This window comes from Papaver somniferum, chromosome 11, assembly GCF_003573695.1.
Source record: "Papaver somniferum cultivar HN1 chromosome 11, ASM357369v1, whole genome shotgun sequence".
NCBI lineage: Eukaryota > Viridiplantae > Streptophyta > Magnoliopsida > Ranunculales > Papaveraceae > Papaver > Papaver somniferum.
The window spans coordinates 117,479,592-117,499,153 of NC_039368.1; the positions used below are offsets into that span (position 1 = coordinate 117,479,592).

Consider the following 19,562-nt stretch of genomic DNA (forward strand, 5'->3'; position numbering starts at 1 on the left):
TAGGGGGAAATTCTTCTTCAGAATTGTTTTTGTTTTGACTTTCATGATTTTGTTTATCTAATTTCATGTTCAATGGAATTTGAAGCTTTTTTCATACTATTATGATACTCTATATGATGAATTTTGGATGCTTAAAATGAATTCATGATTGTTCTTCTTGATTTTGATTCTAGGGTTCATGAAATAAGTTAGAGATCTCTTATAATTTGATGGTTAACTATATTTCTTATAATAAAATTATCCATGAATACTCTAATTTTATTGAAATTGATCTCTACTTCCTCTTGAAACTCAATTTAAAGTAATTCAGGGATTTCTGAAATAGTTTTATGTCATGTTTTCAGGTTAGCTTCTCACCTAGTTCATGTAGCCATTATTGTTGGTTATAATTTTTATGTAAAATAGGGACATAATATACACTTTCAAATGAGCCAAGACTCAAGAATTTTGGAAAATTAATAAAGATTGTGTGGGTTTTTAAGTTTGAATTCTTAAAACTGTAGGTTTCTGTAACTGTTTTTCTATTTGACATTTCCAGAGAAATTTGACTTTGTTTCTGAATTTATTATTTTTGTTTATAATTTTAATACTTGTCGTCTCTTATTTTAAGTGATCTAAGAACCAATGCATTTCAATAAAAAATGAAGCATGTGTAATTTTTGAAGCGAAGATTGCTAAATCTGTAGTGTTTTACTGTCTGACTTGCCAGCGGGATTTCGACTTGGTTTATGAATCTATTATTTTTTCCTATAAATTTTATGTGAAAGATTATTTTCTCTTCTTTAAAATAATCCAAGAACTAATGCACTCAGATAAGTAATGAAGTCTGTTGTGAACTTTGAGGTGTGGAATATCAGAATTGTAAGTTTTCTGAAGCAAGTACACAATGCATTGACAGGTTTTATTAGAGTGATTTAGACATGTTCTCAAATTTATTGTTCTAGTTCATAATTTTCATATGTTCTTAACGTTTCTTATTAAAATGAGTTAAAAACCAATCTTTTTCATTGTGTAATGAATCCTACATAAATTTTTGAACACAGGCTGTCCAAACTGAAGTTTTTGAAAATTATGCTCATGTTTTACGATATGTTTCCCTTGTTCTTTGAGTTATATCATTCCTTCTTTTTTCTAAGGGTTGTTGTATGAAAGGCGATCTTTTATAGTTTATAAAATATCAAAGTTTGTTGAGTTATGATTTGAAACGAGGCCCATGGTAAGTTTTGAACACTAGTGATTCAAAATGAACTTTCTGTGCAAACTCTTTGATTTTAATGAACTTAAGGGTTCTGAGTTTATACCAATACTTCCATGAATTTAGAAACTTTGTTGTATGTGGGGAAATGCTAAGGTAAGTGCATTTCATGGTTTACAAATCGATATTTGTGATGGTTTGTTCGATAATATTATTTAACGATGTTTACGAATTATTTTATTTTTTTAAAGAAAAAAAAGGAGATATTAAAAAAGAAAATGATATTTACAGGCTATGTACAAGAGACGTGAAGCCAGAGGCTTCTAAACCTCAACAACTAACAAAAAGACCTAACTCATATCCAAAATATCTTCCCACTGAAATAAAATCTGGTTCATTGAATAACCTCTAAAAATATCCGTACTTGAGCTCCAAAGGAGAATGTCCAACTTCATAACACATATCAGCTCCTCTTTTGTCTTAGGTCTTCCCCCATGTACTCTTCTATTTTTTTCTAACCACAATTCCCAGCATATAACAAACGGAATTCGATGCCAAATTATCTTCGCTTTCTTTGACAATATGTGCATACTCTAGCTTCGTAAAGAACTTTTTAAGTTGTTATGAACCACCCACTTCACATGTAGAGAGTTAAGAAATAAGTCGAACAAAATTATTTATCATTGTGTTGAGCATCCTCTTGGTTATGAACCCCATTGATGATTTTGTCTGGTCCTATAAGGTCGATCCAATTAATGGTGACCTGCGAAAGATTTTCCGGGATGATAAGATGGTTTTATAATAAACTTTTACAGTTGTTTGGACCCTCAAGATAAATTATTGCGAACTCACTTGTTTTAAATGATTTCAATTGTATATTCGCTTTGTAAGGCCTTCGGTACTTCGATCTGGATATTCTCAGCAACTTAACTCATCGTTTATGATTTATTTGATTCGATATTTTATTGTTATCTTTATTTGGGCATTACTTGTACTTACTTTATCCCTCTACTGTACTGTAGCTCATAGTTTTGTTTGTTTTCCACAGAATTTGAGGGCGGCTTGAGGCAGTAAGCTTACTGAGCTTGGTGCGTAAATATTTTGGGGGTCAAAGTAAGTACGTTCACTTTGTGTTCATATATATATATATATATATATCCACGTGTTTATCTTCGTTAGCTTGTGAAAATTGACATTGTAGTTTTCTACTTTTTTGGTTTGTAAAAAGTGTTACTCACTTTTCTTGGTGTTGTAGTTTGCAAAAGGGGTAATAGAATTATATAAGTGTGGTTCATATTTAAATGGTTTCATGTCAAACAACATGTTAAGTTCATCATGTGGTTGCGAAAGTCTTGTTATTGCCACTTTTTGGTTAACTCGTTTATGTAAATGAATCTCCTCTTGTTGTTATGTTTAATAGTAATACTATATCTTTTACTCTTGTTTACAAAAAAAATTCAACTTGTGCTTCCCAAATGACATCTCAGAGGATTTGGAACTTGTCAGTTGACCGAACTCCAAGGCCAATTAGAAGTGCAATTTTTACCGGCTGTCTCAGTTGGTATCAGAGCATATGTTGGGATTTTCTTTGAGATTTTATTTGTTCTGTGTTGATACATGAAAAATAATTCCCCTTAAACCAGGTGAGGGTGCCCCAAAGAGGGGAAAGGCCACATGTGAGACATGGGGACTAAGGCCCAAGTCCACCAAAGAAGTACCCATAGGTGGAAGGAACAAAGTAGGAATTAACAAGGAAGAAGGAGGCTACATTAGAAAAAAGGGATGGCATTAGTGGTAATTAAGGAGGTTTAGGACACATGGCAAGATGTCATAAAAAGGAAGGGGTTTTGGAAAGTCTATATAAGGAATGACAAGGTACAATGGAAAGACAACTCCCCCTCATACTATTCTAAGAAGAAAGAAGAGTGAGGTCATCTTGGTAGACTAGGACGGGTAGAACCTAACGAGAATTCCGGTATTAACATTCTCCGTAAGTGTTTTCCTCAATTTCACTATTTTTTGTTCGGAATTTTGCGTATTGAAACGTTGATTTCCTTACATATTTTCTAAAGAAGTGTTCAAAATCTCTTTATTTCCTGAAACTTGAGAAAAAAAACTAGAGACATTGATATGTATATGATTGGGTTGTTAGTAATGAGTAGTTGCTAACAAATTTTACCTATTGAAAGTATGATTTTGTAGATTTCAAATAGTGTAGATGTCAAATGAGTAGTTACTCCAACTATAGAAAAGAAGGGTCCGTGATAAGGAGAGGGTACCAAGCGCAACACCAACTTTTTCGCTTGATAACCTATATGGACAAAACTTAATACAATTGCAAGTAGATCTAATTAAATATCCTTGACAGTATATTTACAGAATTTTCTCTCATCGCTTCCACAATCAATATGTGTCAAGACAACAAATTTCATGAACCTGATTTTTTAGAAGAGTTCTTGGATGATCTCACAAATCAATATTCCAGTTCCATCCAGTCGTATCCAAATCAAGAGCATCTGAATTCTTCCAAAAATGAAACTTGTTATCTATCTTTCAAGATATGAATTCTTAAAGAACGACTCTCACAATCGATCACAATTAGTAAGGACTTAAACAACCTAGATTGGATACGAGCTACTTGTGTACTCTTATCATAAAGATAAAACAACATAATGCTAAAAATGATAAACACAAGACATCAGAAGTTTTGTTAACGAGGAAAACTGCACCTGCAAAATAATCCTAGGACTTCATCCAGATTAGAACACCAAACTGTATTAAGCCGCTACAAACACTAGCATACTATCAGACATCTAACCGGAATATAATTGAGACCAAATTAACCCTCCATGAAATTCAGCTGCAGTCATGCTCCTTATATCTTATGAACCTCGCAAGGCTGACGTACTTTACAACCTAAAAGTTACTTCATCAACCTAAGCAAAGACAATCTGCCTCTAACAAATAAGCCTCTTCGATTTCCCTTTTGATTTTTCAATCTAGGTTTGGAAATATATTTACAATAGACAAAGTCCAGGAAACCTCACGAATATGGAACACTTAAACTCAGTTAATTGAGAAGCCTGGATTACTAACCACATCTCAAGAAAAATCAAAGAAGAGTTTAGATATCTATCTTGAGGAATCACAAAGTCTAAGACGAAGAGAACTTTGTGGTTTCCATCTATCTCGTCCCTGATCTGAGATAATTGGAAACGTGAAGATCAATAAAAAAAAGATTCGGATACACGAACTATCAGGTAAATGATAGTTTGACTGGGCTTCACGAATCCCTAAGTGAAGTATTCAAGCCATAACTTAGAATACATTCTACAGAGAATCTAGGTTATTAAGGATGAATCTAGCTTACAACAACGTAAAAGTGCTATGGATCGAGAAATCCTTGCAAGAGTCTCTCTATTTATAGATTTTCAGGGCTCTAGGTAGCTTTGAATTCAAGCTAAGATAACTAGAGATATAAGCAAACACTTTCTTAGTTTAGATTATTAGAATTCATGTAAGCATGTGAAAAATCCGCCTTGAAATTACACAGAATAATATACACTATGGTCCAGGGTTTTGAAAAGGGTACAATGATAGTTCATGGTGGAAAGTATGTTTTTTGAACTTTCAAGCATAAGTGGTTTTCAATAACACTCAAGACTTAAACCATTATTCACAAACACATTGTGATTTAGTGAAAAAAGTTGTCTTAGAAGTGTTTATGAGATGTAGCTGTTCCGAACATATTTGTAAAAATAGGTTATGAGCATATGCTTGATTCAGAACTGGGTAGGTATGCATACTAGGTATGTGTACCCTTAGCGATTTGCAAAATCAGATCCCAAAGGTACGCGTACCGGGTATACATACCTTCTTACTGTCCACAAGTTCATAACCATGGGTACGCGTACTGGGTATATGTACATATCCCATTCCGAAACTCGGATCAGTATGGTACACATACCTAGCATGTGTCCAGAATTCAGTATGTTCTAAAAAAAATTAGGAACATTCCCTATGACCAATTAGAAACATTTCCTATGACCATATATATTAATCTGGTCTAAAAACAATTATAAACATTCTCTTTAAACAATTAGAAACATTCCCTATGACCATATATATTAATATCATTGTTTGCGTAATTTCCAAATGATCAACTTGTAACAAAGATTGTTTATAAACAATAAAATTGTTGTTAACCAAGAATTAGTGGTCAAGTTTTGGTGGTGGTAGCGATATAAGGTTGAAGTGGTGGGGGTCTCGGATAAAGGGTAGAAGGGGACATTCAATATTAAGGTGAAATACCATGAAATTGGTGGCACAAATACTATTTAGATAGAGGATCCATGTAAAAATTAAGGGGAGTTTAAGACCCGAATAAAAGTTAGAGGAGGAAGGTAAGGGTATTTTGATATTTTAGGTGTTTTATTTTTTATCTAGGCTTCCAATGTCTCCACCACTATTGGTTGTGTTGGTTCAGTTTATTAGCAATATGTATTATGGTAAGGGATCGGACGTCAGTAAAGTTGCCAAAATGTAATACCCTAATTTATCAAATGGAATATACTGTTAGAAATATGCACGATTTATGAAGGGGATACCAGTCCTACTAAGTGTTGATATTATTTCATCGATCCAATGACCAGGATCGATGGGATTTTTTTTATTATATATGAAACGGTATCAACATTTAATAGAACTGGTATCCCCTTTATAAATCAGGAATATGCTTTGTCTTTCACTGAATCGTCAGCCTCCTTTCACAGGAGAGGCTGTTATTGGGATGACTTACATGTGCACCCATATACCCTCCTTTATATGATCACTAATATCAACCGTACATGTATTCTTTACATTGGATGCCACATTACACTCACTCCACTCCTATCTTACCAGTTACCATGTATGTCCTCATCATTCCAAAAAAGAACCCTGACCTCCTCCTTCTAATTTTGGGTACTAGCACTAACAAGTTTGGGGATGTAGCTCAGATGGTAGAGCGCTCAGCATGCGAGAGGTATGGGGATCGATGCCCCACTTCTCCAAGTATTTTTTAAGATTTTTGTCTGTTTTGGGCTTTTAATCAGCGACCTTTAATAGCATTTGTCTTTATTGCCACGTGACAGAGACTCGGTGAGGTCTAGATGACCCCTTGAACTGCGTGCCCTTTTCACACTCTCTACAGAGCACAGAACTATTGAGCTGTATCTTGTGTTGTACTTGCATCTATCCATACAAACACTGTACGTAGATAATCCATGGTGATAAAGAGATAATTATCATTTAAATTACTAAAGTTTTACGATCATTTTTCATCACCACCATATGGAAATCCAACGGTTGTCATGCGTCCACACCGCCGTATCCCAAGTTGCACTTCATTAATATGGGTCCCACCATCTCATTGATTTCTTCTCAAGAGGAGAACTGGAGAAGTTCCAAAGTCTCACTTCTCTCTTTTTAATTTTTTTTCTGAATTTTCTTTTTTAAACTAAAAAAACTCCACTTACGTCTATCAATCAGAAATCCCTAAAACCAGAACTCATCTCTTTCGAAATCTCTGTGGGAACTATGACTGTATCTTCTTCGTCATCATCGAAGAAGCAAGGTTTGTGAATTTATATTCAGCACGAAAATGAATTTGGATTTTTTTTTGTCTAATTCCAATTTCATTTCATTTGTAGGTGTTGGATTACCAGCACTAGATGTCTCTCTTGCATTTCCACAGGCAACTGCAGCGTCAGTCTTCCCTCCAACTGGTACCGATTATGCATACGACATCGAACAGTTAATTCAATTTTCACTTAATTCAATTGTTATTGATAATTTTATGAATTTTCTGATCATTTTGTTATGTATGTACTGGAATTTTGTAGCTTGGGATTATTATTTATCCGATGATTTATTGACTCCTGAGGAACAAGCTCTCAGGAAAAGGATCAGAGATGTTATGGAAACTGAAATCGCTCCTGTTATGACCGAGGTATATGTTTATGTTTTTTTGTTTACTAGAACTGGTTTGTTAGGCTTCACATTTGGTTTATGCTGTTGATCAAGTTAGTTGCATTTTCCTACCTATGTTGTATGTGAAATTTATGGTTGTTTCTTTCAGTACTGGGAGAAAGCGGAGTTCCCATATCACCTTATTCCAAAGCTTGCTACATTGAAAGTGGCAGGTAGCAGCATTAAGGTAGTACAAGTATATAGTGTGTCTCATGTCTATTTTGAGGTGGATGATGTTTTGCGGTGGGATATATACTAATTGTTTGTGGTTATGAAGGGTTATGGGTGTCCAGGACTATCTATTACCGCAAGTGCTATTGCAACTGCAGAGATCGCTAGAGTTGATGCCAGCTGTTCTACTTTTATTTTGGTGCATTCTTCTTTGGCGATGCTCACAATTGGTAATATCTACGTATTTGGTTGTTTATTTCATTTGTAACATGCTTATTGTCGGGTGGTTGGCTCCTGGTAATTGCGTTATAAGTCTAGTGACTTTCTATTCCTTGTTCAAACGTAATAGGTTTGCTAGGGTCGGAGGAACAAAAGGAGAAGTATTTACCCTCTATGGCTGATTTACGTCTCATTGGCTGCTGGGTAAGGTGCATTGCTTGGATATAATTTGAAATACTAATCATAAGAAAAAATTCTTGTCTTTTTGATGATGCACATGTATATTGCTCCATAGGGATTAACAGAACCTGATAATGGAAGTGATGCAAGTGCTTTAAAAACGACGGCGACAAAGGTGATATGTAATCCTTTACTATTTTTATGTAGCTTTTTTGTACATGTCACTTCAAAGTTTCTTACTATAGCAATTTTCAATTTATGGCAATATGATTGACGGGTACAGGTAGCTGGAGGTTGGTTAATCAATGGACAAAAACGATGGATAGGAAATAGTACTTTTGCTGACGTATTGGTTATTTTTGCGAAGAACACAACTACGAAGCAAGTAAACGCGTAAGTGTATCAGCATAGTTCCTCCACGCTTACTCTTTTACAGTTAAAAACTATAGAGTTATTCATGCTTTTCATATAGATACCTAAAGAAATTTAATGTTGGATCCAGAAACTATGTTTCCAGCACTTGTTGAGTGATTTGATTGGGGAAACAGTTTACATTGAAGATTCTTAGTTTTGTACCTATGACGTTATGTACCCTTGTAATATCAGGGAAAACACCATTGCTGTATTTGGGTCCAGATCTGTAATCAGAGTATATGATTATCAACTGAATTTCTGTCAGCATTTGTGTGTGTTGAGTTCGGTGGTATGTTCTTTTGCTGTAGGATAATCTGTAACTTCTCCCTGTCTACTGCTTTCAGGTTCATCCTTAAAAAGGGATCTCCTGGTCTGTCGGCTACTAAAATAGAAAACAAAATTGGTTTGAGGATGGTTCAAAATGGGGATATTATAATGAAGGATGTCTTTGTCCCTGACGAAGACAGGTTGCCCGGTGTCAATTCTTTCCAGGATACAAACAAGGTAATGTGAAAGTAGTTGGCCTTGAATTGGAGTATCTGAAATCATGTTTACTTGCAAGTCAGTGATTCAACATTCTCTAGAGATAGACACGTTTATAGTGTACCACTTACTTGTAACAGGTGCTTGCTGCTTCACGTGTTATGGTTGCTTGGCAACCAATTGGCATATGCATGGGTGTCTATGATATGTGCCTCAGGTAATGCAAGATATCCCATATGACCTACACCTTTTTCTAATATGCTTATCATGGCATTTCTGTGTTCTAAGACGTAGCAAAACATGCAAATTAGATATTTGAAGGAGAGAAAACAGTTTGGAGCACCATTGGCAGCATTGCAACTCAACCAAGAGAAACTTGTTCGCATGTTGGGTAATGTTCAAGCCATGTTTCTTGTTGGATGGCGCCTATGCAAATTGTATGAGTCAGAGAAGATGACAATCGGTCAAGCCGGCATGGGAAAGGTAAATACCTTATTTCATTGCCCTGAACCCGCAAGCAAAATGTGGTTCTTACACTTACTCCAGTTCATGACAAATGTCTTATGTTTAGGCATGGATTAGCTTGAGGGCAAGGGAGACAGTTGCCCTTGGGAGAGAGTTACTTGGTGGAAATGGAATTTTGGCTGATTTCTTAGTTGCAAAGGTATGTTGAAAAACCAGTACCTACTGGTTTTTTGGGGAAAATCACTACCTCTTTTCCAATTATTTCTTAAGCTTGAAGTGTTGAAAAATCAGTACCTACTGATACTATTTTGGGGGGAATTTTGCAGGCATTCTGTGATATAGAGCCTATATACACTTACGAAGGTACTTACGATATCAACTGTTTGGTAACTGGAAGAGAAGTAACTGGTATTGCAAGTATCAAGCCTGTTATAAAACATAGCCGAATGTAAGTAAACCTCTTGCACAATTTCCCACGTTGAATTTCCTTTGCTCCATCCACGAACAAAATTAATAAATTGTAGATTCTTCTTTGTTTCAAAAGAATGCAGAAGAATATGTACTTGATGTTAGTCGGGTGTAATAGAGAATGTGATTAGTATTGTGTTCTAGGAATCAAGCTAGCTCTGAATAAATAAATAACTCATTAAATCTGAAGCCGCTTACAGGCTTCGTCAATTTTAAAATTTGTAGTCTGCATTATAAATTGAACACCTCCAGGCATAACACTTTAGCATTGGACTTCAATCACCTCAATTAAAGCACCTAAATGCATAGTTTGTAAATCACCAAATGAAAGTTTACACATTTTCACTAATGTACAGTAGTTTCTAAGAAAAAGGAAAATCACAATCTCTAAGAAAAAGGAAAATCACAATCATATGTACATAAAGAGTCTTGAAAAGGCAGGCATAAAAGGAAACAAAAAAGAAACAAGCATGGTCTCTTAAGTTCTCTGAGTGGTGGCTCTGCTGCTCCTAGCTCTTCTCCTAAGCTCAGCATCTCTCTGATAACCCATTTCTCTAACCTTAAGTTGAAGTTGAGTAGCAGCAGCTAAGAATGTGACAGCTTGACCAGGGCTCAAAATCTCCACTACTTTCCTTGCTGTTGTCATCCTCAAGAAATCAGCACTCTCGACTAAAGTTTCCATTGTTTCTCTCAAACTCCGAAGTCCCGTATCAATTTCGTTGCGATGATCTCGATCACTTCGCATTTAGTTGTTGTGATGCATTAACCTCGCCATATCAACAATAGGTGGTGCAACAATACTTTCTTGAACCCTAGCCAACTCATCACTGAGTTCTTTCTCAGCTACTCTAGTTTCAGCCATCAATTCCCTAACTCTTTCCTTCTGATCTTCACTTAGGCTATCCCGAACAGAATTGTTGAGTATTTTGAAAGCTAAACCAGGTTTAAAACCAGCAATCCACAAGAAAGTTCTCTCGAATGGGCTAAACCAAGGTGGTGTAAACACAACGTAAACATCTTGACGAATCATCATGGATTTAGCTTCATAATATTGTTGGTAATGTGACAACACTTGTGAAACCAATGTGCTCAATTCTTCTTCTGGTCTGTTTGCTGATGTGAGAAGCTGCTCAAGATAATGTTGCTGTCTAAGTATCCAGCCTTGAAAGAACATCTGAAATGATGACCAGTTTGCATTCTCGTACCCATTTATTTCTTGTGGTGGCGGCATGTTTTGAAGCAAGTTTTTTGTGATTTTGGTGTGAGTTTTTTCTTTTTTTGAAAAGTAGAAGAAAGAAACCTTATAAATCATTCCATCCCCTCTCTACCGAGGTAACAAACTCTGATTATCGGGATTTAGTGTCAAGAAGGGATTATGTGGTGAAGTTATGTTATGTAACGTGTCAAGAAACAGAACCGACCAATCTTGCATTTGGGAGTGAGTGACGAAGAAGAGCAAGGAAGGGGGAGGAAAAGGGTGGTTTGCTTAGTTGTTCGGTTTTGTTGTGTGGAGAAATTAGAGTGACACATCACTGGAATCTTGTGATTACAAATCAGCTTGACAAGTGGATGTCTAGTGTCAAAACATTTAGATTCTAGTACTCAGATTACTACAAGAAGTGAAGTGACACGTCAGTAGAATCTTTAGCTTCTCTATTGTGAAGTACCGAGAGCAACTGCAATGGTGCGATCAAAACCAAAGATCAAAGATCAAAAAATACGATCAAATTTGAGTTTAGTATGCGGTGTCACACTATGGTGATCGACTATATTTGATCGAGCGGATTTGAAATGTTCGCCCCACTTTTTCTGTTTTTTTCTTATTCATGGGGCGGTTGATGAAATGTCCGCCCCATTATATTTTTTTTTTGTTTGTTTGTTCAGGCGGATTTGAAATGTTCGCCCAATTTTTATTTTTATTTCTTATTCATGGGGCGGTTGATGAATTGTTCGCCCCACTCTATACGAACATTATAACTCCGCCCCATTCCAAACGGACATTATAACTCCGCTCGACCAAATTTGGTTTTGGTCTTGGTCCCAGGCCAAATATAGTCCAAAATTTGGGTTTAGTCTGGAATTTGATCTTTAGTCTGTTCCACTGCGTCATGTTTTTTGACCAAAAATTTGGGTTTGGTCGCCCACTGTGGACGCTCTGGGGGAGGATATTTGGTGATGGACCCCACCTTTGATCCCATCCCCTGCAAATCTCTCCACTGCCCTAATAGTTCTTGAATTTTTTTGCGGTGCAGATGGTGGTACACACCTTGGGTGTGTGTATCATTACTGATTGTGAATTATCTTGTGAGTGAAGATTTTGTCATCACTGAATCACTGATTGTGAATTATCTTGTGAGTGAAGATTTTGTCATCAGCTTGACAAGTGGATGTTGAGTGTCAATAGGACTGTTTGTGCTCGGTTCTAATCTAATGAAGGGCTATATAGTACGGTCACTATAGTATGCCAGTAGAGACGCTGAAATCAATATAATACAGTGCTAAAGTTATGGAATGATAACACCGGTGGGCTAAATCGTATTCGCACCGTTTCTGAAAAAAAGATATCTTTATTTTTCCAATTTAACCTATTTTTAGGTTAAATTGAAAAAGTGAAAGTATTTTTTTTCCAAAAACAGAGAGAATATTATATGAGCGATTCTATATTTATCGAAATTTTAAATCGTGATTTTTTCCAAAAAGAAATCAAAGCGCACATAGCAATGCGTTCTATGCATTGAGATTGGGAGGATAGAAATGGATCTCACCATCCTCTCACGCGGTGTTGATCTCGATTCTTTATCTAGGTGAGTTAATCATTTTTGACATTATATGGATATCCACAATGGAATGATACTTGATTACGTTTTCCTTTTTCGTAATAAGTGTCCAAATTTGTTACACGTTGTAGTTACAACTCTTAGGCCGGCCTCCACTAGATCGCTAGGTCATTTTTTAATTTTAATTTTATTTATTTTCTCATACTTTTTTGTTATTATAACATATCTTATCATAAAAGGTCCCCCAAATATTACATAATCCTTAAAGTTTAATAAGGACCCCACCAAACTCAAACAAACAGATTCTTTTATTAATAAGGGCATCGTAAAACATAATAAGCTTATTAAAATTTACCAATTTCACCATAATGTGAAAAATGTGGCATGCCAAAACATCTTTTATACCACCTCCATATAGAAACCGGCCTTAGTTATCCAGTTTTCAAGAGCTAAATTATATCAAGTCTTCCGATCAAAGAGAAGCTAACTAATGATGAAAGACAAACTACATGCACCATGGACACCCCAGATCAGTACGTGGTTTCGCCTCTGTGTTTAACTAACAAGAGGGGGGAAGTTACCGAGAGTCACGACAATTCAACTAACTAGTCTGTCGTTGTCTTGTCCCCCAGCGCACAAGGAGCTCGATCAAAGAGTTAGAAAGAGGATTAACTACACCCTGACAATTAAAAAGAGTTAAAACTGCATGTGTTGATTGAAAGGAGCGCACATCTCCGCACAGAGACTCAAAAAATATGTTGATACGACAAGGATGAAGTAAAAACCAAAACCTACTGTACCACGCGAGAGCGAACAAGGAGCTTGAATAAATGAGTTGATTGATTTAAAGGAGTCAAAACCATTAGGTTCCTCGCTGCTGCGAGCCCACAAGGTGCTCAAAACTAATACTGTACTTAGGGGTGAAGTAAAAAACTAAAAACCATTAACGACAGTCCTGAGATACAACTAATCATTCAACTTCGGTTTTAGCATAATCCCTTTCACTTTTCTGGTTATGCATCAGTTTTATTTAAATGCATAAGACATTATGCATTATTTTGTTTTAGCTGCATAATGTCTTATGCATTACTTTTTCACTTTACTGGTTATGCATCAGTTTTTTTTAGATGCATAATACATTATGCATTATTTTTGTTTTAGCTGCATAATGTCTTATGCATTATTTTTTTTCACTTTTCTGGTTATGCATCAGTTTTTTTTAGATGCATAAGACATTATGCATTATTTTGTTTTAGCTGCATAATGTCTTATGCATTACTTTTTCACTTTTATGGTTATGCATCAGTTTTGTTTAAATGCATAAGACATTATGTATTATTTTGTTTTAGCTGCATAATGTCTTATGCATTACTTTTTCACTTTTCTGGTTATGCATCAGTTTTTTTTAGATGCATAAGACATTATGCATTATTTTGTTTTAGCTGCATAATGTCTTATGCATTACTTTTTTTTCACTTTTCTGGTTATGCATCAGTTTTTTTTAGATGCATAAGACATTATGCATTATTTTTGTTTTAGCTGCATAATGTCTTATGCATTATTTTTTTTCACTTTTCTGGTTATGCATCAGTTTTTTTTTAGATGCATAAGACATTATGCATTTTTTTGTTTTAGCTGCATAATGTCTTATGCATTACTTTTCTCACTTTTCTGGTTATGCATCAGTTTTTTTTAGATGCATAAGACATTATGCATTATTTTGTTTTAGCTGCATATTGTCTTATGCATTACTTTTTTCACTTTTCTGATTTATGGATTTTATGCACGTGCATAATGTCTTCTGCATCATTTTGTTTAGTGCATAAGACAATATAAGGGAAAATTTAGCTGCATAACATTTTTTCTGTTTCTTCTACTTGATTTTTTCTTCTTCGTCTGTTTCGTCCATTTTTGTTGAAATGTATTCTAGGGTTTAGTCAAAAATGATTTACTTCTTTGAATCATCGATTTTAAATGATTTATTTCTTTAAATGATGGAGAAAAAATCTTTGCAGATCCGTTACAGAGATTAATGGAGGAATAGGGAAAGAAACCGGCGGAGAAGAAAAAAAATTATGCCCAAAAACGATGAAGGGTAATAGAGTCTTTCAATACGTTTTAAATATTTTTAAATAATTATGGGTGCGACTGTATCAGAAATTAATTGTTGGCCTGGCGGTAAATTTTTTTTTTTTTGGACCTGCGCCAAAGTTCCCCATCTAGCATTGAGGAATATTCCTTCTGGAGGACGTGACAACGGCGAGACGGTAGATGCTGCCATGCAGATGGCAGAGGTGATGGAAACTCTGGTTGAGAAGGCTGATTTCCTTAGAATGGCAACGACAAGGAAGATTGTTGAGACACTCAGTCTTGTTCATGGTGTGAGATTCTTAGCTACTGTGGCTCAGCTTCAAGTCAGTATTCGCACATTGGGTTGGCAGAGAGAAGCTGCTAGAAGATGAAACAGTGACTGATCTAACCAAAAGCCTTTAACCACAACTCTCATTCTGAGGGGTTTAGTGTGATCAAGAAATGGTGCGAGTTATGTATATTTATGTCCCCGGGAGTACTTGTGACTGACTGTGGAAACAAGAAAGCATGTGTATGGAGAGTTTGCTTAGTTGTAAGGTTTTGATGTGCGAGGAAGGTAGATTGACACAACGTGAGATTGTCCACTGAGAAATGGGATATTGGTCAAGTGTTCGCAAGGGTTACAAATCAGCTTACAAGGATCTAGCAAGTGTGGACTTTTGTTATATTATAGTAGTACGTATTACTTTTCAAGGAATCCTGTAAATCTGTTTTCTGTATAATATATCCTCCAAGGCACCCAATAGGCATTCGATATTGAATACCTAACTGGTATTTGTTGTTGGAAAACTTTATGTATTTTATTTTATTTTAAACCTTTAACTAAATAAAATTAATTACTTTTTTCTCTTATCTTATGAATGGAAAACCGTTTTACTCCCACGTCGGGAAGTTCATCTTCTTAAGTGGTATTATTCGGTTATATAAATAAATTCTCTAACAGGTGACTCACTTTGTTTTTCCAAAGTTTTTCCTTGTTGCTGTTGTGGAGATCTGGGAGTTGATCACTTACATTATAAATGAGCTAAGTATCAATAACTTTTGATTATTTGATTTTTTTCCTTGTTTTTGATTATTGCACCCTACAATCTTAAGACATTAGTATTTGTAATAATCGAAGATGTTAATTGTGGAGTGAAAAACAAAAAAACGAATTTTTGGTCAGTTGTAGAGTTCCGAGTTTATCTCTTAACCTAGAAGGAATTTCGATAAACCCTTTTGACCTAATGTAGTAGACATCTTGATAGTTACACACATAAAATTTCAGAATTTTTGGAGTTGTAAAAGTATTTGTTTTGATATTTTACAAAGCAGAGAAACGTTTCTGAAAAATTCTGACAACCAGTTTTATGGGGTAACCATGAGTTTTTTGAAATGGTGATTCAAACGAAGTTTGTTAATCTAGATGTTATTTTCAAAACTCATATTTTAATTTCCGATTTAGAATTGTGGTTTGTGAATAAAGGTGTCATCTCCAAGGGACATGGCTAATAAGCGCATGTGGTTAGAAACAAATCTTCCAAAGCTGCAAAGGTGAGAACGTCGAACGCAACTCTAAGCGTGGTCTTCATAAGAAAGGTATGTTTCGTAAACCCTAATCTAGCATACTTTAATTAAGGGTGATTTTTTATGTTTGTAAATTCCTGGTCATATGGCAGTAAATTGTAGACAATGTAAAAATCTTAATAAGTAGAAAGTTAATGCTAATTTAGTTGAAACAAACTAGAACGATCGAGTTCAGTGGCATGATGTCGGAAGTTATTTTAATAACCAATGTGAGAGATTGGTGGATGGACTCTGGAGCCACCAAGCATGTTTGTTGAAACAAAGACCTGTTCACGTTCTATCAGAGATAGAGGATGTTGAGAAACTCTGTATGAGTAACTCATTTGCGACAAAGGTTGCATAAAAGGGAAAGGACGAGCAGAAGCTCATATCTGTAATATTCTCACATTGAATGAAGTTTCATGTTTTGGGAATATGCAAGAATCTTGTATCTTGTTCTGTTGTAGATGGTAAAAGATTTAAGATTTTAATTGAATTTAGAAAACTTGTTGCAACTAAGGGCACTGATTTTTTAAGCAACAATTAATATACTTGGGGTCTATATAAGCTTAACGGAAAAACTGATGAAGTGAACATAATTGATTCTTGTACTTTCTTTTGCGTGATTGAATGTTTTGCATGGTAGACTTGGAAACATAAACTTATAAGTCAATGCATAAAATGGCTAGCGTAGGATGCATATCCAAATTTAGTTTGGATATTGAACACAAAATCTGAATCTTCGTAGAATCAAAATTTGCTTAAAACTTTTTAGCAAATTGTTCAGAGTAATTCTAAGCCTTTGGAATTAATTCGGTTAGACCTAGTTGACATGAAATCAACCCAAACTAAGGTGGTAAAAGGTGGTTTATAACTGTCTTGTATACTTGCTTAGGGATAAGGATGATTCCATAGAAGCCTTAAGCGTATAAACTTGAAATTGAAAGTGAAGTATATGTTACCACTAAAAGGGTTAGGTATGAACGTGGTGGCAAGTATGAAATTCATATAGGAATCACACCTCTTTCTTCACCATAGTTTAATGGTATAGTTGAACGTAAGAGCAGAACCATTAAGGAGATGATATATTCCATGTTGATTAAAGGATTAACTGCCAACTTGTGGGGGAGGTCGTTCTCTAAATTTGTCATGAATAGAGTAACCTTTAAAGGATCCGATAGAAATCCATATGAGTATGGAAAGATAGGCAACCTACTTATGCATACGTCAAAGTATGGGGTGTTTGGATAAGGTAGCCATTCCTCCTTGTAAGAGAACTAAGATAGGACCCAAAACTGTTGACTGCGTCTTCATAGGGTATCCTGAGTACACTGCTGCATATAGTTTTTTGGTTGTGAGTTCTGATTTTCCTGACATTGGTGTGAATACTTTTATGGAATCTAGGGATATTGAGTTCTTTGAACATGTTTATTTTGACACCCGTCTCTTCTTAGGATGTGTTGTTGGTCCCTTAGATGTCTTTTCAACTAGTCAGAATTTACGCCTTCAAAGGAAGATGAAGTAGAGTTGATCCTAGGAGAAGTAAAAGTATTGGAACCGATACTTCTTATATACCCGACTTCATAGTATGCCTAGCTTATTCTGAGCTCCATACTCGTAAAGTAGCCATAGCATCTACTGAAACCCTATTCTGGTAAGAAGCTTCATTTAGTGAAATGGACTCAGTTCTTCAGAACCAAATTTGGGATCTTGCTAGTTTACCTCCAGGGAGTAAAACCATATTATGTACATGAGTCTTTAAAAGGAAACATAAGGTAGATAGAACTGTGGAAAAATATGAGGCTAGGTTGATAGCTAAAAGCTATAAACTAAAATAAGGTGTAGATTTCCTTGATTCTTATTCACCTGTGACGAGAATTACTTCTGTTGAGATGCTAATTGCTATTGCTGTCATAAAAAACTTAGAGATACATCAGACGGATGTTAAGACGGTTTTTATAAAACCGTGAATTAGATAAAGAGAATTACATAGACCAACCTGAGGACTTTGTAGTGAAAGGTTGTGAAGACAAAGTTATAAGTTGAAAACATTTCTGTATGGTTTTCAAATGGGCACGTAAACAGTGACATTGAAAATTTGATCATGTGATAATGTGTAGTGGATTTAAGTTAATGAATCTGACAAGTATATTTACAAGTAACTTGTTCAGGATGCTTGTGTGATTGTATGCTTGTATGTTGATGATATGCTTATCCTTGATACAAACATAGATGTGATTAATTCCACTAAAAACATGCACTGAATGAGAACGTTGACTTGAAAGACTTAAGACCTTTTGATGTAATCTTAGGGATGATGATTAGGAGATAATCTAACATTTATAGTCTTAGTCGTTCTCATTATGTTGAATTTGTGCTTAAGATATAAAACCAGTCTGATTGTAAGCCTGTTTTTACTCCATATGATTATTCTTGTAAACTCGAGAAAATTAAGGGTAATGGAGTATCTTAACTTGAATACTCAAGAGTTATAGGATGTCTGATGAATTTAATGAACTGTAAGAGTCCAGACATTTCCAATATTGTGAGTAAGTTAAGTATATATACTTGTATTCCAGAGAAAGAGCATTGGGATGCACTTAGTAGAGTATTATGGTACCTAAAATACTCGATTACCTTTTGTTTGATTTATGATAGGTGTCTTGTTGTCCTTGAGGGACTTTGTGATGCGAACTGGATATATGACTCAGAGGAGTCTAAGTCTACGATTGAATATGTTTTCACTCTAGCAGGAGGGTTTGTTTTTGGAAGATTTCCAAACAGACATATATATTGCTAAATTCATTATGAAATCTGAGAATATTGTGTTAGATAAAGCACGAGAGGGGGACGAGTGTCTAAGATGATTTTTTAGAAGACATTACTCTCTGGCATAGGGCAGTGCCAGCTATATCTATACATTGTGTTAGCCAAGCTATAATAGACATTATTTCCGTTGATTGGATAAAGTCCAAGGAGAATATCGCGCAACCTTTGACGAAAGGTTTATCCAAAGAGATAGTTAGAAATGCATCGAGGGGGATGGCGATTAAGCTCATAAATTAAACTTGCCATGAAGGATACTCAACCTTGCTGATTGGAGATCCTAAGATCAAGGTTTCGAATGAGACAACTAATTTGTGGTGGGTAAAGGTAAACACTATCAGAGAATTTATTATCTGTCCTTTCCCTATGGTGTAGACGTGATAGTGTGACTGCATGTGAAGGATGACTTTTAAGAAGTCTTAATGAGTTATATAGTTTCAATTTAAGATTTAAGTGGGGTGTAGAAGTAACACTCTTGATGGAAACTCACTTATCTGAATGAGGAAGTGGGGCCGCTTCCTATGAGAATATGAGCTTTGATTTTCTAGAGCATTCTGAGAAATAGGATATGTCCAGGAACAAATTGGAAAAAACAACACGAGCTTGGAAGCAACTTTGGAGATATCATCCGTGGTTGTTATCACGAATTACATCAAATGCTAGCAGTTCAAGACACCGCGTTCACTGTTTCTAGAAAGTAATTCCGGTAATATCTCACT

General features: G+C 35.4%; 1 protein-coding gene and 1 pseudogene across 1 annotated transcript; one reads left to right on the forward strand and one right to left on the reverse strand.

Moving 5' to 3' along the window:
* The first annotated feature begins 6,639 nt into the window (after positions 1 to 6,639).
* Positions 6,640 to 9,859, forward strand: LOC113322788 (acyl-coenzyme A oxidase 4, peroxisomal-like). The gene is made up of 13 exons (XM_026570935.1): positions 6,640 to 6,809; positions 6,886 to 6,960; positions 7,078 to 7,184; positions 7,314 to 7,391; positions 7,482 to 7,605; positions 7,725 to 7,798; positions 7,890 to 7,949; positions 8,058 to 8,167; positions 8,533 to 8,692; positions 8,812 to 8,888; positions 8,983 to 9,154; positions 9,243 to 9,335; positions 9,463 to 9,859. Exons 1-13 carry the CDS (start codon positions 6,773 to 6,775, stop codon positions 9,586 to 9,588), a joined length of 1,293 nt encoding a protein of 430 aa, XP_026426720.1. The 5' UTR covers positions 6,640 to 6,772; the 3' UTR covers positions 9,589 to 9,859.
* Positions 9,860 to 9,941: 82 nt separating this feature from the next.
* LOC113322789 lies at positions 9,942 to 11,366 on the reverse strand (annotated as a pseudogene).
* Between the last annotated feature and the right edge of the window lie 8,196 nt (positions 11,367 to 19,562).

Excerpts from the sequence above, each read along its gene's own strand:
- LOC113322788 (XM_026570935.1), top strand. The coding sequence starts at position 6,773 with ATGACTGTATCTTCTTCGTCATCATCGAAGAAGCAAG. Across the intron at positions 8,693-8,811 it reads CTTTCCAGGATACAAACAAG|GTGCTTGCTGCTTCACGTGT; the intron begins GTAATGTGAAAG and ends TACTTGTAACAG. Across the intron at positions 9,336-9,462 it reads CTGATTTCTTAGTTGCAAAG|GCATTCTGTGATATAGAGCC; the intron begins GTATGTTGAAAA and ends GGAATTTTGCAG.